The sequence below is a fragment of the Ursus arctos genome, unplaced genomic scaffold, assembly GCF_023065955.2.
Source record: "Ursus arctos isolate Adak ecotype North America unplaced genomic scaffold, UrsArc2.0 scaffold_17, whole genome shotgun sequence".
Taxonomy (NCBI): Eukaryota; Metazoa; Chordata; class Mammalia; order Carnivora; family Ursidae; genus Ursus; species Ursus arctos.
This window is the reverse complement of record NW_026622841.1, coordinates 19,261,590-19,288,155: the sequence shown is the minus strand read 5'-3', so window position 1 is coordinate 19,288,155 and position 26,566 is coordinate 19,261,590. Positions and strand designations below refer to the sequence as shown.

General features: G+C 39.4%; 1 protein-coding gene across 31 annotated transcripts in view; it reads right to left on the bottom strand.

The window, feature by feature from the left end:
* TCF4 (transcription factor 4) overlaps positions 1–26,566 on the bottom strand; it is a 347,373-nt gene that overhangs the window by 24,453 nt on the left and 296,354 nt on the right. For 24 of the 31 annotated variants that reach the window (XM_026496366.4, XM_048218597.2, XM_048218596.2 and 21 more), the window contains 5 exons: positions 20,862–20,994; positions 12,965–13,032; positions 11,744–11,822; positions 9,149–9,225; positions 6,230–6,433 (listed from right to left, as the gene is read on the bottom strand). In XM_026496366.4, the coding sequence (XP_026352151.1) occupies positions 6,230–6,433; positions 9,149–9,225; positions 11,744–11,822; positions 12,965–13,032; positions 20,862–20,994 (561 nt within the window). The remainder of the gene's footprint in view (positions 1–6,229; positions 6,434–9,148; positions 9,226–11,743; positions 11,823–12,964; positions 13,033–20,861; positions 20,995–26,566) is intronic. The other 7 variants (XM_057313061.1, XM_057313066.1, XM_057313059.1 and 4 more) reach the window with 1 other exon arrangement.

The following is a 26,566-nucleotide window of genomic DNA, read 5'->3' as shown; positions in this document are numbered from 1 at the left end:
TTTGGATAGAGAGGATAGCTAAGATCCCTGAGATTCTATGGGGTAATAATAATTGCTTAGAAATGCAGCTTCTGCTTAAATATACACGAGACTTTATGGAGTCAAACTCATATGAAAACGTAAGAGGAGCAAGACTGAAGATGACAGAGCCTCTATGGGTCAGACCTTCGCTGAAATAGGTTTTTCTGACTTCTGCCACCCTCATGACTATATACACGAGTAAATGCTCCCTGAGATATCACATCCCTGCCCACGACTCTCTCCTGTGGCATGAAGCCAAGGAATACCTAAAGAAGGGCCTTGGGTTCCTATCATGGTGAGTAATGCACACACTTGTTGAATCAATATGTTATACACCTAAACTAAGGTAACATGGCATGTTAATTATGCTTCAATAAAAAACAAAAATAATTTTTTCTTGGGTTTCATGAGTTTCAGTCAGTGATGAAAAGGTTTACAGTATCAGCCATAGTTTTGAAACTGCTACGGTACTGGGTTAGAGAGGAAGTTCACTGTGGCAGTGTGGTATTTAGTACAAAGAGTGCTGCTCTCCTTGGTGGCTTGTCTGGTTTCTCTCCGAGCTTGGCCATTAACTAGTGGGCGTCCGTGCTTGGGTCACTTCCCCTTTCTGAAGCCTCGGGCTTCAAGAGTAAAATAAGGGCCATGGGCTAAATGATTTCTGGGGTGCTTTTAGAATCTAGAATTCAATGGTCCTAACTATCTTAAGAACAATGAAAGCAAAACTAAGGTAAGTTATCTTATGAGGCCCTAAGTTGTAAAAGTTCTTGTATGTTCAAATGTCAGTGAAATAAAAAAGGTGCTCTATCACCTAATGAATTTTCTTCTGATAAATTCTTTTTAACCCAAATTAAAAATGTTATGATTTTTTTTTTTTTTTGGCCTTCTTCTTTCTTTTTTTTTTTCCTTCTCTTTTTCAAGTTGAAATGCGTGGTTTCTGAAATGTGTGCCACACCCCTACCTGGGGGTTTTAGGAAGGGGTTTCAGGGATGCTGTGGAGGAAGGGTGTGAGTGGGGCGTTTTACAGGGTTCCTCCACCCCTAAGTTAACTAGATCAACCAGATCCTTAAGAGAGGCCTACTCTTCCACCAAGCATAAGGGCATCCTTCCTTCCCAGGTAACAGAGCTGAGTCCCTGCTCTCTGCTGGGGCTTGCTATACTGCTGTACTAATTTGTTTTTAAATGTGTGTCCTTTTCTACTGAACTGTGAACCCCTTGAGAGGAGAAGCCATGTGTTAGCACAGAGCCTGGCATTTGGTAACCATTCTTGATAAATGTTTTTGGAAATGAATAAGTGGACTTTAAGCAAAAAGGGTCTAGGAACCACACTAATGTTATATATTAACAGTGAAGGAGATTTTTAGCTAAATGATCCCTTCATTGCGGACTCGACTGACAAGTAGTCAGAAGCACATACAGAGTCACATGAAGACATTTTTGATGTGGGTTTTGTTCTTATTCAGTTAAAAGAGGAGATGAGGTCATCTGAAAGGCTTGCTCTCAGGTCTCATCTGTGGACCTGAATACTGAGTGAATACTGAGAGAATTATTTTGGAAAAACTGTCATTTCAATAATTTATAAAAATCTAATGATTTAATATCAGGATTAACCATGGAGGCATCTGAGGCACACGGGGGTTATTTCTGGGTAAGAGTGTCTAATTAGCTTAGTGACAAACCCACCTGTTTCCTTATTCTCCCACATTCAGAGATTTCTGCTTTGACTCTGTCGGAAACGTGGGTGGTTTTGGTAAGAAAAATAATTTAAAATTTACTACTTTATGACCCTAGTAAGGAGAGTTTACACCTCGTGCCACTTAGCCCAGAGCCCCACTTAAGAATAAGTGTTTAGACAATGCAGGTTTTAATCTAGCATACCACCGCACTGGACGTAAAATTCTTCACCTATGCATTTGGGTAAAAGGCTGCCCCGGGAACTTGGCCACGGGATGCCTGGGAATTCTTTCATCAAGGAGCATTTATCAAGATTCGAAAATCACAAGCTCTTCCCTGGAAAGGTACAGCTAGGGCTAATCTGTAGGGAGCGCTAGTGGTAGTAAGAGCGTGGAACGTGCAGGCACTGTCCCCAAGTTTCAAGTTGGCTTCAGGGCTTGAATCTCCTCCACCCTAATAAGGCCCACTGACCAACCCCTAAACTGGACATCACTACTCTCCTCAGAGGGCTCCTGTGAAGACTGCCTGAGAGAATGTTCACGGAGCACCTAGCAGAGGGGCTGTCCACTTGTCAGGCAGTCAGAAAACAGCAGTTTCCTTTCTCCCGATGTATTTACTGAGGGGGAAACAAAATGTAATACATCAAGGATTTACATCAAGGATTTACAACATAGGTGGTAAGGCAAAAGTCAGGCCTACAAAAGACATATAGTTTTGCATGACTGGGTAAGAAAAAGATGTAGCCGACAGCATGATTCACAGATCTCTGGAAAGTAGAAAGGAAAATGGACTATCACAGCGAGAGGCAGCAAGGGAAGGCTTCCTGGAAGAGGCAGAATTTGAGTCCAAGCCCTGAGAGTGGTGGGAATGAGATGGACAGAGGGAAGCTGGTAGGACAAGCCAAGCCCAAAAGACAAGGAAGAACTATCTAAGGAGAATGTAAAGGGCAAATTCTGGTAATTTGCACAGACTGGTCTTGCTGGAAGAATTTTTGCATATTGGAATAGCTGAACATAAGGCTTTTGGTAAATGGTAATGGGGCTTAATCAACTGGATTAAGATATTGGTCTTTATTTTGTAGATAATGGAAAGCCAGTGAAGGTTTCTGGGCAGGAAAGAGCATGGCCAAATATCATCTAGAAAGCCTGCAAGTCTACAACATTCATGCTAGTATTATGAGCCATGCTGCTGTGAAAAAAATCCGTTTCATTACACTAATACTTAGTAAATCACTGAAGACCTACTTCAGAACTCCAAGGAAAACATTTTATGAATCAAAAGCTAAGTACAATATGTTAGCAATTAAATGAGATAACATAACAGCCGAGGCAGAACCAGTTTTCCCCACCATGATTTCAAGCTGCTGCAGAAAGAAATGCTTATATCATCTTCCAAGTTATCAAGCCATTTTGTTTTGATTTTCGGAAGGCGGGGAGAGAGGAAGCGAGCAGAGGATGGAGGTCAAGAGGATTCAAAGCTGTCTATTCTTTAATCAGGAGGAATTATTAAGGGGACTTATAAGGGAGATTTGCTTAGAACAAAATGAGCCCTGGGATGGGTCTTAAGTTACTATAACTGGCTTCTACTCCAGAACAACGGACGAAGGTGTGTAGTTGGAAAGAAACACCCACCAGTGTTCTCTGCAGCGAAGTTTCCGGTGCATACCTCCCACTGCTACTTTATTTACTGCAGCTGGCCAAAGTTTTATAGCCTGTTTCATGTATTAAAATTCAAATGTGGAAAACATTACCAGTATCCTCCTTGAATTTTTTTTTTTGTTGTTGTTCAGAGGGAAGGGGGGGTGGGTTTTTTTTTTTCTTCCCCTTCAACTTCCTTTTTATTGTGGAATGTATCAAATGGTCAAAGGCTAACTTCAGACTGACTAAATTCAAAAACTATTTCCTTTGTTCTTATGTTTTTGTTTGAAAATTCATACCAGTTTGTGAAAGGAAAGAAATGACAATCCGATCTCTCTCACACACGTTAGAGTTTCGGGCTGGGGAAGCTCGGGCTCTGTGGACCTGCTGGGTGTTTCTGGGAAGAAAGGAGAAAGACGGCAAAGCCTCACTGGGTTCCCAGGGCGGCAGGTTGTTGCTGTGCTGCGTCTCTGGAGTTACTCTATTACCTATCACCTGTGGTCATCCCTGATGGAATTATATATAAATGCCTTCAGAGGAGGGAACGGGAACTTTTCCTCCTCAGCAGAACTAGCAGCTTTATGGCTTCTGCAGAGTGTTTTCAAAACCAAATCAAAAACGTTTCTGTGTAATATTGGCCAATTATTTCCCCCCTTCTATTGCTCTCTGCTCCATTCTCTCCCTTTCCACCCCAGACAGGTCAGGCCCCTTCCTCCTATCCCACCTTTGAATCAGACTCAAGGGGGAGGCAACCCAAAGGTCAAATAGTCCCCCAAAGCATCTATGTATAGTTTATTATTTTTAAAGAACCACTTAACCTACATCTGGTATTTAAGAGCAAACATTACATATTTATGGAAAAAACTGTCTCTGAAGCAATGTGCCCGTTCAACATATGCAAAACGAACACAGCTACAGAAATTAAACCATTTTTCTCTTGATTGAGAGCAGATATAGAGAAATGGTTATAAGTCACAGATCTGGCTTTTAATAAAGCCAGATTTCTTAATTAAAAGCAGTATTGTTTAAACATTGTAGTTTAAAAAGAAAAGAGCTGTACAAACTAAAACCTCATATTATATGCATCCCAAGTGTATTTAACACATTACCTGAGGCCAAGCTAAATTAACATCTAGATTTTCCTTTTGTAAACTCTTAGCAACTGCCATGAATAGACAAACAATTTTTACTCAACGATGAATTTTTAGGATAGAGGTCAAGGAAAAGCAAAAAAAAAAAAAAAAAAAAAAAGATTTAGCTTTGGCATTCAGAAATATCTTTCCACGTTTTAGAAGTGAGTTCATTGCTTCTATTTATAAACCAGTATTTTTGGTTTCAAATTGGTTGCAGGTTTCCATAATACACCGCTCAGGACGGTCCTCTCAATCTCAGTCTTTTATTAAGAGAAACTGAAAGGAGAACGGAAGAATCCGATTGAGAAGAACCGGTGCCTATTTTGCAATCTCCTTTTGAAATCATCAGTAAACAAGAAATGCTACATCGGTAACAGAACATAGACCTTCATCCAAGCAACTTTTTCAGAGCCTACAAGGTACAAAACAGGAGTGTTTGTTGGTCAGGCAGGAGTTTATAAGAAGCAGAGTACATAGAATCATTAGTAATACATTCTCGCCCCATTCAGTCACCTTATTGTCACCACTTAACATTTTGTTAAGAAGATTCTGCATTTTGGGGCACTTGGGTGACACAGTCCATTAAGCCTCTGACTCTTGGTTTCGGTTCAGATCACGATCTCAGGGTCTTGAATCAGGATCCGTGCTCATCAGGGAGTCTGCTAGGGTTTCTCTGTCCCTCTGCCCCTCCCCACACATTTGTGCTCTCTCTCTCAAATAAATAAATAAATCTCAAAAAAAAGATTCTGAATTTTTATACTCATCCAAAAAAAAAAAAAAAGGGGATGCATTCCCCATTGTTTCCAAAAGCAATGGGCAGAACTGAAATTCCAGTTGTAACATGGACAAATCTGCTTAAATATTATTGAAATATATACTTATGCATAAATAGGCAGTGACAAACTACTATATCCTTAAATCACACATCCCCACACCATACATTTAGACAGATAAACACACCACATATTTCTACCTCCCACACTCAGAATTAAAGACATTGATTTGGATTCTTTGATAACGATAAAAAATTTCAACCTATTCATATCTGAAATGCCAATAATGTAATGTGTACAAAAGTTGGGTCCTCTAGATGATGTCACTAAGATGAAGAATTAAAAACACCAGCAATGACCCAGCAATGTCCTCCTAGGTATATACTCAAGTGACATGAAAACACACGTCCACCCAAAAACTTGTACGTGAATGTTCCTAGGAGCACTAGTCATAATCGCCAAAGAGTGGGAAGAACCCAAATAACCATCACCTGGTGAATGGATACATATAAGGTATCCCTATACAATGGAATATTGTTTGGCAATAAAAAGGAATCATGATCTGATACAGGATGAAATATATATGAACCCTGAAAAACATTACACTAACTGAGAGAAGCCAGCTAGTCAGACATATTGTATGATTCCAGTGTTAGGAAGTATCTAAGATAGACAAATTACAGAGACAGAACACAGTCATTGTCAAGGTCCAGGGAGAGGGAAGAATGGAGAGCAACTACTACTGGCAGGGGGATTTCTCTTCTTTTCTCAGGGGGTAAAACATCCTAAAATTAGACTGTGGTGATGACTGCATAACCCTGTGAACATACTCAAACACATGGAATTGTAAACTTTAAATGGGTGAAATGCAGGCAAGTGAATTATATATCTCAATAAAGTTGTTTAAAAAAGATAAAAACAGCAGCAGTGGTATTTATACTTGAAATTCTAATTCGATGTAGTAACTTAAGAGTCTACAAAGTTCATCACTTACCATGAGTGAATGTCTGTTGGCTGAAAGAAGACCGGTTCCATACCCTGAGCCCAGACCACCCATCGCTCCATTATGAGAAGGTCCAATGATTCCATGCATGTCCCCATGACCACCAGGCATAGCTGTGGACGGGCCCACTGCATGATTCCGGAGGACGTGAATAGCATCATCCAGTCTTTCTAAGCGGTCTTCAATTCGGCTTTGCTGTGGGTTAAAAAATGAGGTGAAATTTGATTTAGTTTGAAATACATGCATAGGTTATAGAAGTAAAACTCGAGTTGACACAAATCATACTTTGAGTTTCTGAATCTGTGTTTCCGATAAAATTTATTTCCTGGAAACAATAATAAAAATAAACAGTGATCTTCCCAAGAAACTAGTGAAAAATCTAAATGGTGTATCATAGTGTTATTTTTCATGAACACAGTATATTTTGTAATCCTTCCAGGACATTATAATGTACCTATGTTATACTATATTGCACTAGCTTGAAAGAGAATTTAGATTTACTGCAGAAAAAAATATCCATAGAATTTAAGAAACATTCTAGCACACACTGGTTACAATTTTTAAAAAATTAACAATGGAAAGATGATGTATTTATAGTTTCCCAATTACCTTCTTGGAGGCATATTTCCCTCATCTTCTCTGCAGCATATGATAGAGTGCTAAGTAGCAAGTCGGGGACAGGTAAATGCATGCAGACTATGATTTCTTATTGAGTACTATCTATTTTTACCAGTGGTTCTTGCTTTCTATTATCACCAGTGTGTGTGTGCACGTGTGTGTGTGTGCGTGCGCGTGTGTAGAGGGGAGGGGGAACTCAAAATGGATACAGAAAAAACATTACAAAAACTTTGTCAACCAAAGTGGTATGAGATTTAATGACAGAAGAATCACAAAGACCTGAATTAATTGTTCACCAGGGGCTTCTAATAGACTTCAAAGCCCTTACTCTGTATAAAATTCACTATCTTAAATAATTAAATTATACAGTTCAAAACCAACTGACCTTTTTTTGTTTCATTCCTGCCACTGGAATTTCTGCCACTAGATAAGGCCTATGCTATAATTTCTGGTGGAAAAAAAGGACATGTAGATGTGTATTCACTTTTTGCAGTATGAACGCTAATGATAGCAAGTAAACATCTGCATACCACTCTCCAGTGCGCATTTTAAAATACATCATCTCGCCAGGTCTTCATTTTCCATGTGTAAGGCAAGCAGGAAGACATTATTTGCTTTCCATGTAGATGTGCAAATGAGGCTCAAAGAACTTAAGTATTAATTACTCGGTGTCACAATGCCAGGAAATGGTATAGTTAGGGTTGAACCTAAGTCTTTGGACTTCAAATCCACTGCCTCTTTGTACTAGATCATGCTACAACCTACTCTGATTTCCGATGGGCTGTGCAAACAGAGGAACCAGCTCTACCGCATGACAAAAACAATTTCTAATTATTCCATACTGACAGAAGGAATGTGTGTCTAATACAGTTAGTCCACGGTACAGAACATTCTGATTTGGTGGGCTTTGTTGTTAAGGGACCTCCCCTAAACTCCTAGCTGCTACTTATGACATCTTTGAAAAGGTACTAAACTTCTTTGAGTCTATACATCATAATTTATAAAAATGGAAACAATAATATATACTTCCAAGCGTGAATGTGAGCGCTGAAAAGTAATACGTGTGCCTATCACCCTTTCTGGCTCACAGCTTCCTGGTGGAGAGAGTAGTTTTTGCTTGCAAATTCCCTTGTTGAATGTTGAGTATTCAAAGCTATAGTTCGTAACTATAAACTGAGTCTTTATAGTTCTACAGTTGGACATGACCTAGTTTTGAGAGATGGGTCCCAGAGAATAATTGCTGCAGGTAAACAGAACAACTAAGGATTATTTGGATGTGGGCTGCAGATTAATTAATGTAGGCAAGGCAAGTAGTGCATACCTTGTGTTACCCTGTGGTTGCCTCTAGGGGCTAAAATGCCTAGCTGGACGATCCCACGCTACAGCAAAGAAGACCACAACCAAGGTGGGAGTCCGCCTTCATATGTCCATTTTTAGATTTTCCTTAATTTAAACAGTAAGCCAGAAGGGAAGAAAGGAATTTCTGAGCTGCTGACAAGACATTAAGTAAGACAGATAGATCAATCGATGCCTCCTCCATGTTCTATCTCAAAATATGCATGAAAAGAGAGAAACCCACCCTTGAAGGACTTAGGAGTTCCTTGTTGCTACTTCTCCCCATTTGATTCATACACTGATCAAACGCTGCCCAGAGTAGTCTGAGTTCATGCACATTTCCAGCCACATCCACCATGAGTTGACAAAAACTAGAGTGTCAGACACTGAATCATCATGGGAGTGTTTATAATATTAATTACATCCATGGAAATTTTCAGTTATTCCCTACTGGAAGAGCAGACATTTAATGATGTTACTTGATTTCTAGGAGAACCAAAGTGAACGAGGAAACAGATAGCAGGTTTCTTATTCAGAGGTCAAGAGGAGAACTCCTATACATGCCTGCCACTCTGGAAGGTAAAGCAGAGGTACACTGAATCTTCAAGTGTTCTAGCTACGCAGCTCGGCTGGAACTCCAGCTCTCTCTCATCAGGAAATTATTAACTCAGTAACAGGGCCCCTCCCCAAAGCTGGGGCAGATGCTGCTTTCTTTCCAAAATTTTTAGTCTCTTAGGTATTTGGAGCCCTGGGGTTTACACTGTAGTAGTATCTGGGTTATAATCTACACACAGGAATAAATAATAGTCTAATAACTCCGGCTCTAACCAAACTTGTATGCTTATCATCAATCTAAAGTTTCTGTAGTGAAATAAGAATCCTAAAGGGTCGGCCAGATGCAAAAAGAGAAACATGGTCACCAAGTGACTAGAGGAGAGATTAGCAGATGAGACTTACCAAAGAGTGTAAGGGTCCTTCATAATTAGGAGATGATGAGGCCTGTCCTCCGTTTCTAGACCAAACGGCTGTGCCTGCTGATATGAAAATGGAGATTACAATGAGATCTATATAATCTGAAACAATCTCGCAGGTATCTTAGACAGTTCTTTTAGAAATAGCAATGCTTATTTTCATTTGGACAATTAAGATAAATACATGTAAAGTTCCCATACAAGAATTTTGGGACAGCGAAAACCTTTTTAATTTCAAACTTGCTGTGGACTCGGAATTCTCTCAGGCTTCCTCCCAAAAGGGAACAATTAATTCGTTCTGAGTTTTAGCCAGAGAAGGGTTCCTCCTGAAGAAAAGAGATCGCTACATAGTCAAGGCACTTGTAAGAATGCAAAAGCGGACTTTGTTACACCCTCATGCAAGGCCAGTCTGTGAAACCAAAATTCTCTCACCAATGAAAAACAGCATGCTACTTGTTTTAAAAATGATCCTTAAGAAGGGATAAGCCTTCCAAACTTTTTAAGGGAATAAGATTAGTTGGCAGTCATCCACTAAACCGGAAATTTAAAAACTCAATAGAACAACAGTAATAAGTAAGGGGTTTCTTCTGAGGAAAATAATTATTTTGTAATCCACTAAACTTGATTCCTGCTACAATAAATATTACGTGTCCAACCTACAAAATGAAAACCACTTTTAAAGTAATGCATACTCTGTGTGGAAACTAAGAAATAATTCAAGAAAGGAAAAAAAAATATCTGCGATCTCATTGTAATCTCATGCCCTGACACGGTTAGCATTTAAAAAAATCCCTTCTTCCTGTCATTTCTGGGTGTGCATGGATGTGTATTTTTATGTTAAAGAAAAGTAGGATATTTTGTTCAATTCCTTATAGTGACAGAATATGAACAGAGCCAGCTACTTTCAGTGTGAAAATAGCAATTCACCCCCATATTTACATCTTCGTTCTCTCTTCCTAATATGTGGTCTTTCGTGGTGCATTAGCAGGACCCCAAAAGTGGCCTTGTGTCTCCCGCACAGAGCATGCTGCTCAGGTTTTGGGTTGTTTGTGGTGTTTTCTGGAACAATTTGTGCACCCTAACTTTCCCAACATTAACCTAGAAACGGAGTGACAGAATGGTGAGCACTGGATTCTCGCCCGAGCTCTGGTACTGAGGCTCGTGCCATCTCAGCAAATCACGTCCCCTTTACGGGCCTTCGTACGCTCATCGGCAACATCAGAGCACCGGACCAAAATAGTTGTTCTCAAACTTTTAGCCAGAGAAGGGTTAGATGCTAGACTTTTTTTCCCCAAATGATAAAATAGATGAAATTCGAGCTGCTTTGTTTGAAATGGGGAACGTGGAGTTCTCCCTGCACAGACTCCCTCACCACCTGCCTCACTGGGCTCGATGCTTTCTCTGGCTCTGGACGCTGACGCTGGCGATCACTTCCTAGAGCCTAACAGTAGAATACTGACCCAGTAGTGGATCAGGAACTTTCCGTTCCTTTGCTGTCGTGGGGAAAGTTTCCCGGCTGTTCCATTATCCTCTTAATATCATCTCTCTGTCCTTTCAATTTCAACTCTGTCCATCGGGACACATGGACTTAAAGGTCCAGCCACCCCTCTCCACTCTGCGACACCCCCCACCCCACGTCAACGGAGGCTTGGGAAAGGCTGATGTTTGGTCCCACCTAAGCCATGGCCATCACCTCTGAAAGCTCTGTGCAGTCTGAAACCTGCCACTCTCCACCAGGGAAGCCAGTTTATGATGCCCTGAGTGCTGCCTGCAGGGAGTAATAGGGATCGAGGAGGCAGCACGTAGGCAAGGGACGCCACTATAAATTACAGTAAGGTCAAGTTTCAATCAGGTACAGATGCGACTTGGTTTCTTTTTTAGAAGGCTTCTGTCCTCTTTCCCAAGAACAGAGACATGCACCAGATAGGGCCTTCTGGAAGCATTTATTCTAGAAGGGCAATAAGCCTCTTAAATGGACCTCCAAAAAGTGAAATGCTTTACTAACATAATTCAAAAACTTATAATTTTATTATATGAAGCCATAGGTCACGCTAATTTGTTATATTTCAAAGGCAAACATCCCATTTTACTCCACACAGTTACTTCTCTCTTTACAAAATTAGAGTTTTCCTCAATCATGCCAGTGAGGTGGACTTTAAAAAGGAAATGTGGAAAGTCTAAAATTTCTGTGGGAAATGATCCTTTTGAACAGTCTACACTTGATGAATATATCATCTATATTCATATTCCTGACTGTATTAACTGGGTTTTCTCACCTGAGATGTCTTCTTAGAGTATATTATTCTGTTGAATATCTTCTACAGAGCTAAGAGAAGATTAAGAAGTTTTCCATATGCCTATGTACTCTAAAAACGTCTAATTTTTGAGAAAAATTTTGGATGGGAATGGCTGTACTTTCATATGGCAGTGGAAAAGACAGACCTTTCCATTGTTCTGTTCGGAAATATTCTGTTTTGAGCTTTTGGAGGGAGGGAGTTTCCACCCGCCAGACCAGGGAGTACAAGAGGGAAATCGTTCTCACACACCGGTCCCATGATAGGACTGGCTTTAGATACAGTACCTGAGAGAGAAGGAGGAGAGCCCACAGGAGTTGAAGGGTTTGATGAAAAGCTGTTGTTAGTGTGATCTGGAGAATAGATCTTAAAACAGTGGGGGAGAAAACAAACAAACAAACCCTCATTTATTAAGAATAAAGAATCAACAATTCTTTAAATGACAAAGTATGATTGCAATTCACCTAAAAATTACGTCATAAAACACATGTAACAATGACTCTAGTACCAATGTTCTAAAATGAAAGATTTAACACTTACTTTAATTTTTCAAACTAAGAATTATGAGCTCATGTAAGACGGTGGGGACAGTACTGGACCAGGGTCAGTAGACTGTGCTTCTAGTCCTTTCCCTCACACGTCCTACCATGGCTCCATGGCCATGAGCAAGCCACACGAACACCCTAAGCCCCCTTTCTTCCTCCATCAAATAGGTTAGACAGCATCATCTCTACGATTTTTGTCCAACTCCTCCTCCACCATGATTAAGGCACTTAATGCCAAGGCTTAAGAATGGCCAGATGAAGTATAAACTTCCACTTAGGTCACAATGCTAAATTAAACTTATTTTATGCTCCCAATGGTAAGGAAAAACCAACCGAAGAGACAAAATGTGAGAGCAACAAATCCCCACTTACACTTGCAAATGACCATGTTTAGCTTTTGAAGACAATACCAGGCATACTCCCTCAACAAACGAGATGTGCTTTGTCACCAGTGAACATGCAAGAAATGGTCAATTCTAGCCTCCTGGCGGTGGACGGGTGAGGCAAAGAAGCTGAGTCCCCAGGTGCCAATTATGTGACAATTTCTCACGGACCTGTTATGGTCATTTTTTTTTTTTTTAAAGTACCTTTCCCAGAGTGTTTTGGAATTGCCCCCTGCAAAGTCAGTCTTAGCTGGTCAATGAGCACCATATGATTTTAGAGAAAAATAAGAAATCAAGATAGAGGATCTATACACCAGAAGGCCCTGAGAATATCCACAAATGCATAATTGAGGGCTGCTAGGCACCATCGTGAGGAGACAAGCTGGAAGGGTCAGCCATTCACTGGAAGCTTCAGAGCTCTCTCCTCAAATTTTCCAATCATCATTCCGCAAGAAAGCTAGCATTTCCAGAAATCAAAGCTATTTGCCATTCATTTTCTACAATTCCAAATGTCCACTTCTGATTAAAGTTCACCCTTCCACAATGGTACATATGAAGTCCAAAGTCAATATTTCCTCACCGAAGCAAGTGCTTTCCCCAGAGCATCTCCAGTCTGGGAGCTGCCTGCTGCCCCGCTTCCTCTATTTGCTGCAAAAACAAAAGGCAGAATATGAAAAACCAGGCAGTGAGACGTCTAACAATTTTCTATTCCTGGTCCATTTACTCACAATTTAATTGCATTTTTAATGCTAATTACAACACATTAATCTTTAATTAGCATTAATTTGTTTGCTGAGGTAGATGTCAAATATATTCATGTTACTTTTTTTACAGATAAAATATAAACCTGACACCTTGGTTTAAAGATGAAGTGTTTCAGTGGCTATGACTTGCCCCCTGGTTGCTCAGGAGTAGTTAGTGGGGAATGGCAGCAAACATGAGGTTCGTTGCTAAGACGTTCAGATCTCTGAAGTCCTCGAAGTATGCCTTTTCTCACTATTTCATAGAGTCAATTGAATTGTCTTCACAAATAATTTACGCCTGCTTTCCAGTTTTTTAAAAAATTTGACAATAGCAAAACGAGGTATTCCTCTCAGCAAAAATAAAATAGAAAGTCTATAACGGGTCTGGCTGCCTAGGAGAGAAAATATTTTTAATATTTTAAGTAACACATATTCTACACATACTCAAGTCTGTGTTTACGTTTAAAAAAAATCTGAACTGTGACGCTATGAAATATCAATATGGTCTCAAATTCTGGAGATAAAATACATCTACATATTCACGAAGTTATCTGTGTCATCTTAAACACGGGTATTTTTTACTACAAAATACATGAACTGAGGACTGTTGTGAAAAAGATGTAGATTCTGGCATAGGATTCAAAGTATCAGCTCTACTGAACAGTATTAATACAACACTTAGAACATTTGGCATGTGACATTTATGAAGGCCTGAACATTAGCAAATAAACATAGTATTTAAATAAAGCCTATCAAACTCCAAGGAGCCGCCTTTCACTATTTTGTGAAATAAGAAGAGGAAATCTTAAGTCAACTGATTAAACCAAGTAGAACTACATTGCACACGACATAACTAAAAAAAATACAAAAGTTCCCAGCCCTCTCCTTGACCCAAGAAAGCGCCCTTGCTGACAAATGTGTCATCTGCTTCCAGATCTGTAAAATGGAGTAGTGGGGTCAGATCTCAAGTGGTTGAACTCTCCGCTTCTTGGTCATAATTTCATTCTCCTGACCTCTGCTTAGCATAGTTAAATTACGCTTGCTATTTTTATATAGTTATATGTTGGGTATGTCAATTCAATAATCTTTTGAGGTGTGCTTTATTTGTTTAACAAAACCCACACCCATATTCATGTGTTAATTACTAAAACTGAAAGAAAACTGGTATGCAGTAAAAGGAACACAACCACCTCTGACAAAACCATTCTTTTTTTATAACACAAATTCATAATATTAAAAGTATATTAGTTATTAGTACTAAGGTTATAAGTATAAGTGCACCTTTGAAATGAGGGTCAGACGTAAATTGAACTAGTGGATGGAGCTCACAGATACCAATACTATTAAAAATACTTAAATATAAGAGATAACTGAAATTATATCTTACGTAAAAATGAAAATTTCTACATTGAGGAGCTCTTAAAAATGAAAGACAATTCTAAAGAGAAAATAATAAAGATTTTGAAAGCATACAGAGCACCAACATTTTTTCGGCATGTACTATGATGGTATTTGGGGGCAATTAGATACATTTTTCCCCCTAGAAGCAATATTATCACAGATACCTAAAAATTAGATTTATCAGTCAAACAAATTTGTGATTTGCTTGATTTGAACACAGATCTTTGTGAAATGGAATTTCAGAGCCACATCGGAAAAAATTACATTATCTAACAAAAAAACCTAAATAAAAAAAGACAAGATATTGTTTCAATTACAGATAAAATTTGCTACAGTAGTAGCTTTCAAAAGAGTAAATCTTCCTTTGAACAACTTTAACGTGAGGATGACAAATTTTTCAAAATATATTTTCATGAAAACCAATAGAAATACTTTAGGGGCATTTAAAAAATAAATGACATATACATATACATATATACACACACACACACACACACATACAGCATAAAATCACACTTGAGACAAGATAAGATCATTATGATTACTTTTGTACTACACCTTTCCAACTAAACTTTCTATTAGTGCCTGTTTTATAGGGCGAGATACTAGGACTCAGGAAGCAGAATAAAAACTAGAGTCAACTTCTTCCCTCATGTGGTCATGAGAATGTTTCAGAAAACTCCAAAGGCTACTCATGGAAGCTACTGATAAGAACAGACTATTTTTTTCACACGAAGCCATTCTACCTTGCAGCAGCTGGAGGGCCAAACCCAAGGGTTTAAATTTCAAAGCAGCGTACTGGGGCCAATTTGCCCTTTCAGTTGGAATGCCTTTTGTTCTGTTCCAGGAAATGTGGGAGAAGACACATTTCCGAACCTCTGAACACGTTAAGCTACATAGGTCCTTCTCTTAAAGATCTCTCTTTTTATTTGTGTGACTGCTTTGTCAAAAGGCACACATAATCAGAAAGTGAATTTAAATTCTCAAGTGGCACCCTCTTTCTTATACTGAGTAGTAATGGGTCGCGGTTGGCCAAACACACTTCTAATCAAACTTTGGGCTCATCAGGTCCGCGTTACGGCTTTCATGTGATAGGACTCAATTCCTATTCTAGGCCCAAGTTTTTGTCAACTCGTATGATTAGAAATTGCCAAAATGTTCATAAAATAGGAAGAGAAACAAAAACTACTGCCCCTTCTAAGTAAAGACGGGATCGATTTCTTGTTATTTTAGCTCTAATCAATTTCTCATGCTGAAGGGGGAAAAAAAACCCAAATCAGTCTCTAAAGTGGTAAGGTAAATATGAATACAAGATGAGCAGTTATTAAAAGGAACTGCAATTTTGTGGGAGGATTCCCGACTGCCAGCCCCCTAAGCATTATTCAGATGGCTTGAACACAGGTGCTGTTGCTGGCTAGAAGATGGAGCAGAAAGAAGGACCTGGTATCTTCGATTTCATGTGGGACCACCCTCTGTCTCAATCTCAGCTTTGTGGAAACAGCAATTCCTATTAGAACACACCCTAAACAAAACACCAGGATGAGTGGTGTCTGGGGACAGGCTACTGAAAATCCGAATTTGGAAAATGTGTTATCCCTTTACTGCACGCCCATAACCTCAGGCTGGGAACACTGTGAAGACCTAAAAGGAATAAGAAGTATAATTCATAGTGAATTTGTCTGAAAGATGACAACTGCTTTAAAATTTAGGGTTTTTTGAACTGTGTCCAAGTGACCCTCATGTGATTAAACTATTAGAAGCAGCATAATGCTTCTAAAATGAGCCATGAGTTCATCTCTATAAAGATGCCAAAAGGAGTATCTCCAGCATTCCTACTACACACGATTTTAGAATAAAGACTCAAATATAGGCTACAATGCACTAATTTTTAGCAGGAGGGACTCCTAGGAATTCAAGGGGGGAGATGGGGCCCCAGGACCATGTGCAGGAAATGGACGAGAAGACTTAAATCAAACGAGTTTATTGTTCTCTGTTGGTGGTCTTTGTAACTAAGACGCCATGTCACTGCTGGATAAGATCCATATTACTCCGATGCTCTGGGCCTGTTCATCACCCAACTGTATTTGAAGGCTCGAGATTCTTACAAAAGACAAAGTGAATATTATGTGACTACTCTAATAATAAAATTACTGTGAAACCAAGTCCTCAAGGGGAAATGGACATAATGTTTCTACTAGAAAAGCCACATACTAAAATGCATCATGTCATACAAACATGTCATTAGAAGTGAAAGTTGTAAGCCAGATTAATTCAGGAACCAGATAGATATTCCAGGGTAATCTTTAGCATATGTTGCATTAAATCAATCATGGCAGTCTGCTCCTTCAACACTGTTTGGTTTGAGGTTTAAAAACATGGGAAGTACCACGCATTAGAAAGCAGGCCAGTTAAAGACTAATGGAACAATAATAGTTATTATAACCATTATGTTAGTTTTATGCCCAATTCCCTCTGAGGGGAAGGGAGGGTGTGGAGTCCCAAACATCCAGGGGTCACACCCTGGGAATGTATACAAATGGCATCTCCCAGTGGGGTACTGGAGCACTCTTGTCCTTGAGTAATCTCAGGGGACCGTGTTAGGCTAGGCAGTGCTCTCAAGCCTTTTGGTCAAGAAGGGGTATTGGACATTGTAGGTTAAGAAGGAAATATGTAGATATAGCAAAAGATACGTGGCTGTTATCCTCTAGACATTTCTATCCCCTACAAGCTGGCATCTCATCACTTACTACACTGCCCCCTCTGTGTGCATACTGGCATGCGGAGGCCCTGGCCTGGACGGCTTCTGATACACAGCCAGCAGCATTGCCCTGAAGGGTTTTAGAATATAGTTAACGGGCTCTGATGGTGGTAACTCTGGATTTAGCTCTTCTCTTTAACTAGGTACTCTACCAGCCGAACTAGTAAGAATCCATGCTGTGTCCCGTGCATTATATTCATATAATTCCAGGGAGCTTAATAGACCCTTCCAATTCAGAAATGTTGAATGTAACCTCCAGAGTTTGCTGCCAAGACTTCAGAGGAAAGTAGTGGACTCCATGCCCCAAGTAAAATAAATGACAATTCTCTCGAAAATCCATGGATGAACGTATCATTTAAAAAGAAAACCCTATTATAATTGAGGTGTTTTGTCCTTCTGAAGCATTTATTTCTCAAAAAAATGACATTGGGCATTAAAGGGCAAAAGCCAACAAAACAAGAAACGGTGATCACTCCACCAAGTCACACAAGCCATCACAAGCCTTGGCGAGCATCTGCCATCTTTGAAATGCAGAGGACAGAACCGGGGGCAAGACAGTGTGATTCCAGGGGGTCACCATCTGACAGTCCTAAGTTTGCCTCCCACTCCACATGCATTTTGTTGTTCTATGATCAGTTCAGGACATTCACTGACGGCTGCAAGGACACATTTTAATCTGAAACTCAGAAGAGGAGCAATGATCTTTCTGAACTGAAAAAAGCAGCTTCCTAAAAGACATCCACACTGTTCGTGAAAAGATTGCATTGCCTTGCACTTTTTCACCAAGAAAACTTGAAAAATGTGATGTCCATGTGTTAGTGCTTGAACCCCATTCTTACAGCATTAGTAGTGCTTACAGTCATTTTCTACAGAATCATGTGTGTAATCTCAAACATGTGTTAGGCTATGTGTTCCCTATTTACCAATTATTTAATTAGCTCTGTTTGTTCTTTGAGATACAGGCAATGTAATATTTCTTTATTTCCTGCATTTCAGAATGAGTGAGTATATGCCAAGTATTTTCAAAAGTCTGCAGATGTATCGTATTAATCCATACTGTTAGGGAAGTATCACAAACATCAGAAGAGAAATCTTCTCTTCTTGTTCTACAGACATGCTGCCATCCCTGACTTCTACCATACTCTGAAAATCAATCCAAAGCCCAAGAAAATTAAAGGGGGAAGAAACATGAGCCACTTGACACTGTGCAATACCAAGGCTTATTATCATATTTAAATTTTCCTCTGTATTTTAACGTAAGGAATTGCAGGACATAATATTTTAAGAAAGAACATTCTAGAATGTTCTCCCTTAACATAATCCTAAAGTCATAACTGCATTTATGCAAGTTAATAAAGGTCTGTTCCTCCAAAAAGCTGAATTACCATGTCAACTTATTTCCTGAGAAGACTGTAAAGCTTTCTCACATTCTGTTAATAGATTTTGACAAGTATACCCATGATTATGGAATAATTTATGTAATAAAATTATTCTTAAAAACCTTTTCCTGGGTTCCAGAAATCTCATACTTTCCCATTTAAAATTACAGCTCTTTTATTATTGTCGAGACCCTCCCTCTACTTCAACAGGGCCCTGTGGCCTATATAACAAGTTCACTCCTTCTTTAGTGTGTGGTTGAGCCTGTGAGTATGCAGACGTCACCTACTGCTCCATAGTTGCCCAGACCAGATGAAGAAGGACAGCAGACATTCCTGTCCATCCACAGGCTAATGATGAGTCAACCATCTTAAATAAAGCAAATCTCAGTCCCACTGGGATTTGTGGCCATGCTGACCACAGCTCATGGAGAATGATTATTCCATCTCAAAATATCTCTTTCTTCCCAAGTTGTGGTGCCTCTCTCCCAGAAAGACTGTTTTGTACATCATTCAACACAAAAATTTTTCAAACAATGCCCAAGTATGTTTTCCTCAACTCAAGCTTTTGCTCCACCTTTATACCTTCCTAAAAAAGAAAATTACTCAAACCACAAGTAGACAGGAAATCTGCCGTGTAAGAGGATGAATGACCGGTCATCCTTCTTTATAACGAGACCTCATGACTGCAGAAAGGGGCTTTCCATTCGTCAAACCACATTGAAGTGAAATATGCTTTTCTCACCCTTTCAGTTCTGCACTTCTTTCTTTCTTCTTGTTTTTCAAATCTGCCAAAACTGCATTGATAGCTAACCCAACTTCCCCATGTGACCTCTGTCCATTCCTCTCCAAGGTCAAACTGATGCAACACATTTGTAGAAGCTTTGTTATGAAAAGTTTCGAAAATGGAAACTCTTGTAAATTTGCTTCTTAGTGAGACATGATAGCGAAGGGCTGCGAGGTGGCTCATCTCAAGTGTGAAATATATTATTGAATAAGCAGGGAGTGTATTATTTAGGCAGAATTATATTTGCAACATTTCAAAGCACATCTCTTCCCTTTCATCAAAAACTCTCCCACATAAGTGATTCACACCACCTTCCCAACTCCTATGGACTCTCTAAAGAAAATGAAAAACTGCAGAGAGCTAAGGGGAATAAACAGTAGGATTATTCTGTCACACATTCTTCTCTCTAAAACATACAGTTAATGTTCTCATCAGGGGCCCACTGCAAGAGATCTTGAGGCCAAGGAAGGGGTGAGTTTGAGCTAGGACCAGAGAAGTGGTGACCAGTGAAGTCTGAGGTTTTAATGAGACCCTGGAATGTCAGGCTGCGCTATTCCTCTGAATGGCAAAGTTGTTAAAGGCCAATTCAGAAGGGCGTGGCTGCCTACTCCCCAGTCTGGACTCTTTCCTCTGGGGGGGGGCTGGACCCCTGCCTACCTCCTCCCTCCAGGGCACAGCACCAGTGAAGGAATCATCGGTCTTGGGAGAGAATCACAATGGACATCATGAGAAACCAGAGGATGATGGCTGAGTTCATGGGGAAGCAGCACTATGCTTGGGCCTCAACTCATTAGTAAATCTGCTTGAGAAAAGGCAGTGAGTAACTTCTAGCCCTGATGCCCAGGCTTCTCCTCTCCAGTAAGTAAGCAAATGCTTCTTCCCCTCTGAAGGACTCCACGATGCCACATTCTCCAGGAGTTGAAGCCATCGAAGTTATTAATAATCACCCCTGAATTTCACAGGAACTAGTCTTTGGAAGACCGTGGTATGTCATGGGTAAGAGCTTAGTATGGTGATTGGAATTTGGAAAGTGGTCAATGACTACTATTAAGAGCTAACTTGCCCCCTATCTCACTAGTCTTCAGTGGTTTGTCTTATAAAAGTTCACTTTGCTCACTCTTTGAGAGTATGAGAAGCAAGGTAGTTTTGGTCTGTTTCAACCTTTGTTCAATCTAATAACTCGCAATGAACGAAGTAGCCAAATATCAGTTTCTTGTGACCAAAAAAAGAAAGTGATTGTGGACAAGCCGATGACTATTTCTATTTCTGTTTGGTTCATGTATTTTCATTCAGTTATGTGACAAATATTCATTGCCTGATTGCTATTCCATTATGAAGAGAAAAAAGAGGTCCTATATTATTAAACCCTGACCTTGATTGTTGGCGTCCAAATCGACATTTCTATGACTCACCCATTATACTGTCTGTGCCGTTGGCAGGAGGCGTACAGGAAGAGGTGCTGTAATGGTTTGTGCCGCTACGGTGGAAAGTAGACATCGGAGGAAGACTGGAATTGATGTCTGCTGAGGAGTGTGATGGATAGCTCTGTAGCAAGAAGCAAAAAAAGGAGGCCATGGTCAACCAGGAAATATTTAGTGAGCTAGGTTTCTAATACTCCTTTCGGAACTCTTCATTTTGCAATGGAGACGGCTCCTAGAATTTCAAAATATCCAAGAATACATCTTGCTTAGATCTGACAGCTTTCATTTTTCAAATAATAAAATACAAAGACACAGAGTTGGTTTGGGCTTGCATCAAATGTAGAGAAATACAATGGCAATATAGGACAGTGAGAAATGATCACAATCTCTAAATCTAAAAATTACTGCTTAAAAGTATCTCTGAGGTGTCAGCAACATAAAAGACTATCTCTACTATTATTTTTTTTGGTATCAACTATTGATCAAGTAAGAAAGATTCCAAGACACAATGAATAAAACAATATCGTGACCCATGGGATTGACATCACACTTTATCCTGAACTTCTGGACACTAAAGAGCAAAGAGCAGCCAGTCTCAGACCCTCCTCCTGCAAAACTGGACCACCTTTCTGACCTCTAGCAAGCACAGAATGGTAAACGGAAAACTTTTAAAAAGTAACGATGATTAAATATCTCTCTACAGCATCAATATGTAAAGCCTTAAATCAATGACTATATTGAATTAAACTGGAATGAATGAACTGAGAAGGACTCATTTGAGTTCTTTATGTGTCCTCTTCATTAGTAACCTACCAGATAGCTGACTATGAAAAAAGAACATCTTTACAGAATTATTTGTTTAAAGGTTTGGCTTTGAGTTCAATTATTATCCTTGTTGTCCAAATAAGCTGCTTTTCTTGGGGGCATATCACAGTGCCTGTAAGGCAGCAAATTAGTTGCTACCAATCCATCTGCTTGGGAATGAGCAGATCACCACCAGGGACACAGTTATTTACCAAAACACATTGAGCTATTTTCTTCTTTTTTTTTAATGTTTTTTTATTATATTATGTTAGTCACCATACAGTACATCCCCGGTTTCCGATGTGAAGTTCAATGATTCATTAGTTGCGTATAATACCCAGTGCACCATGCAATACGTGCCCTCCTTACTACCCATCACCGGTCTATCCCATTCCCCCACTCCCCTCCCCTCTGAAGCCCTCAGTTTGTTTCTCATAGTCCATAGTCTCTCATGCTTCATTCCCCCTTCTGATTATCCCCCTTTCTTTATCCCTTTCTTCCCCTACTGATCATCCTAGTTCTTATGTTCCATAGGTGAGAGAAATCATATGATATTTGTCTTTCTCTGCTTGACTTATTTCACTTAGCATTATCTCCTCCAGTGCCGTCCATGTTGCAGCAAATGTTGAGAAATCGTTCTTTCTGATGGCTGAGTAATATTCCATTGTATATATGGACCACAACTTCTTAATCCAGTCATCTGTTGAAGGGCATCTCGGCTCCTTCCACGATTTAGCTATTGTGGACATTGCTGCTATGAACATTGGGGTTAAAAAGTTATTCTCATACATATTTGAATGTGTCACAGACATGTAAAGGAAAACTATTTTGGCTAAAATATATTTTGTCTTATATGCAATATATTATTCAGCTATGGATCTTTATTATATCACTAGTGGAAATTTGATTAAAATTTGAGATCGAATATGAGGCTAAATAAAAGTCAGGGGTGCTTAAAGCCCAGGGACTTATTCATAGGAGTGAAACCCTGGTGTCTTGGTATTTCTGTATTAATTTTGTGAGGCCCATCTTGGGTTCTACCTCTTCCTTTAGTATTCCTTCCTACTTCCAACTCTTGCACAATCTCTTCTCTCTGAATCCCTAATGCGCTCACATTCTGTGCTGTGCCATTTAACACTTAATTACATGCTGCCTTTCACTGCTTTTTTCTTTCAAGTGCATTTCCACCTATACTGTAAACTCTTTAAGGGGAGGGAATAGAGCTTATACCTCTGCATCTCACAACTTACGGCTGAGTGCTAAACACATAATTATCCCATATTCTCAATGAACAACTGGATATCGGTTGGCATTTAATAGTGGACTGAAATACTACTTATTTGAAAGAGAACAAAACAGTCTAGCAAATGAACCTACATTGGATCTGCCAATGACCTGGTGGATGCCTTTGACAACATTACCTCGACGCACTCAAGATAGTCCAACTGAGAGGTCAACGTCAGTGAAAAAGTTGAGATGATACCCTCAAATCTTTCCAACTTCCCAAGAATGCCTTTCAAACTTTTTAATTCCATAGACCTCTGTGCTTGACCAAAAAATTCTTTGGGCCACTTGTTAAACTCATTTCTACTTGCCGCTTACGAAGTGCCCCAAGCAGTCCACGACCTTTTCTCCAAACAATGATAGAACGGGCCCATTCCATAGTACAGCTAATCCAAAAGACTGGATAAGCCACGGAACACCACACTTAGAACAACTATTTCTGCTTGACAGCTGAACACAGTAATAAAGTAGAGAAAAAGAAACTGAACATAGAAGAAGGAAACTGAAAGAAAGAGATGGTTTGCCTTCCTTTACACAATGCTATTCTGTGCTGAGTTTTGAAGAATAGAGAAACTGTATAAATCAGTCCCAGATATGCAAAAATCAAAACAGAGGTAAAGAATTTTGATAAATATTTAAATGACTATATATTCACAGGGTGGAACGGGAAAAAGATTTTCACAACCGGGAGGATTTCTAGACACTTTCAACATGATGCAAAATGGGCAGTAATTCAGGATTTAACAGACTGAGGGTTAATACTGAGTTTGGAGAATGACAAGAAAAGTTCTTCCCCATCAATTTTAATGGGGAAACCAATGCAACCATGTAAATCAGTTATTTTTAGAGACTTGGAGAAAATAGGATGCTGAAAGAAATTAATGAGATTTTTAACTACATTATTTTACAAGGAAAAGTGTCTTGAAAACTACTGTCACTCCGCGACGTAATAAATATACTACAGAGAATATCACTGATGTGTGAAGTATGTCTCTTTTAGAGTATTTAGGGATCAACGATGAGAGGTCCCCTTAGCCTCTCTTCCTGCAGCTACTGATACTGTCTGCCCTGCTTGCTACACATGGAAAGGGGAGACTGAGAAAATATATAACAGCTTTACATGCCCACTATTGAATTATTTTTACTTATGATGCCCAATTATAGCATATTTGGAGCCTACTGACAGAGTAAGTATTGAAAATGTTTCTATTAGTGATATTTTTATCAACCTATGGGTTGATAATTCAAAGATTAGGAAATATAATAATTGGTGGCGCATACTAAGAATAAAATCGTGCTTTGGGCTCAGGCAACATTTCACCACCTCGGCACCATACATCTTTTATGCCAGATAATTCTTTGCTGTGGGGGGGCTCTCCTATGCATTGTAGTGTGTTTACCAGCATCCCCGGCTTCTATATGCTAGATTCCAGGCATGCCTACCAGTTGTAACATCCAAGGATGTCTTTGGACATTTCCAAATGTTCCCTGAGGGGGTAAAATGACACCTGGTTGAGAATCACCAGGGAAGGGTTTATGTTACAAAAAATTCGGAACTTCTTTTATATTAAAATTCCAGATGCCTAGGACTACTTCACTCTGTGGGGCAAAGACCATGCCTAAACCATGCCAGACAGAGGACTCTATCCTATTTCTAAACAGAAGTCTGCCAAGGCATTCCAACCCTAAACCTCCTACAACAACCCATCCCGAAGCTTAACCACAAACTCCATTCTCCCAAGTGATTCTGTATGTGTATCTGTGACACAGTAGTGATTAGCTGGGGGATTGTGTTGTAGAAGCAGAAGCTATAAAGGGGATTTAAAGAATCAAAATTGGTGACTTGACAGCTGCTACTGAAATGTGCGGATCTGAAGCGTTACAGCCACACGTTCTATTACAATACAGTATAAAGCGATGAAGGCGATGATGTTTCTAAACTGTTGTACCTTTAGAAGACGATATTAATTTGGCCAAATTATACCCAGAATAATACAAGGAAAATGCGCTTCTTTTCTTAAACTATTCCTTTGTTCTGTGTGAGACTGGCCAAAAGCTATAGACCAAAATTGTGAGGAACTACCATTATTTTCAAGTGCAAGGACACGAAGTGCCTACTCATACTCAAGTTACTCTCAGTCAGTGTCAGATTTCGGAAAGGCACTTCAGCGAGAGATTTTCAAATGGTTAATACTGAAATTACAATGATTACTAGATACGATAATCCAACAGTTTCCCTATCAGTGAGAAAATTCATTAGGATACATTACCAGAAACCTAATTCATTTACCAGTTTTTGAAACAAAGCCTTAATCTCTAAGATCTGCTAAATAATCGTATTAAGAATGAAAATCCCATGTTCTGTGTTAGAATAAATGACATAAATACAGCATCTGATACAACCTGTCGGGTTATTCCTTCAAAATGATCTTTCTTCCTGGTAGATAATATTGTTTTTTGTTTTTAAGGTTTTCAGCAAAATTTTTTCTGAAAGGAATGTAGTTGGTTTCTTTTTTAAAATTACACTTTTTATGCATTTGAGCACATTTTAAAGATACCTCCGCCCATGCAGTGAATCTGATTGGGATAAAATCAAACCACCTACATCAAAAATCTAGAGCATGATAAGGAAAGAAAGAAAGAAATATAGGAAGAACGAAAATAAATGTCAAATGAACAACTCTTAGAAGGACTGACATTCCATGTTATGTTAGTATACTGCCAAAATCTTCTAGCTGTAATCAAAATTTTCCTTGCTTATAGGACACATGTAGTTTTGATCAGGAGTTCCTTAGAGAAATGGAAAATGATGATAGGGAAATAAAGAAGTGGGCCAAGAAGAAATTCTAGTATAATAATAGTTGATATTTCTCTAAGCTTTCACTCTAATATCTCAAAGCAGGAGGTGGGAGAAGATAAAATTTGCAAGTAAATCATTTGCTCTTCACTGAAGATGTGCTGAAATTTGAGATAGTTTGATTGACACATTCAAACATGGCACATGATATAAAAAGGCCAATTCCATCTCCATCATTTGCCTCTTGTTAACAGATAGGCTAACTGACTACAGTGTCTCTACCACCAGGACTCACTAAATAGGTATTTTTCAAGGATATCAGAGACCATAACTTCTGGAATATTTTAAGTTGTCAGAATAGAATGTAGGTCACCTTTTCTATGTCTCTAGTGGTTGAAAAAAAAAGAGGAGAGTTCACAGAAATCCAGAAAGTACTATTTCCTATTGCAGAGCAGAGAAAGACACATGAACCTGGGTGTTAGGAGAAGAACAAGGGGCAATTTTGAGATGAAGAGTGGTGACACAAGTACCATGAAGGATCACTGGATTTGTCAGACACTTTTGCATTTGTAGGATTACAGCTTCATTCATTTTTTTTTTTTAAGATTTTTTATTTATTTATTCGACAGAGATAGAGACAGCCAGCGAGAGAGGGAACACAAGCTGGGGGAGTGGGAGAGGAAGAAGCAGGCTCCCAGCGGAGGAGCCTGATGTGGGGCTCGATCCCATAACGCTGGGATCACGCCCTGAGCTGAAGGCAGACGCTTAACCGCTGTGCCACCCAGGCGCCCCTACAGCTTCATTCATTTTT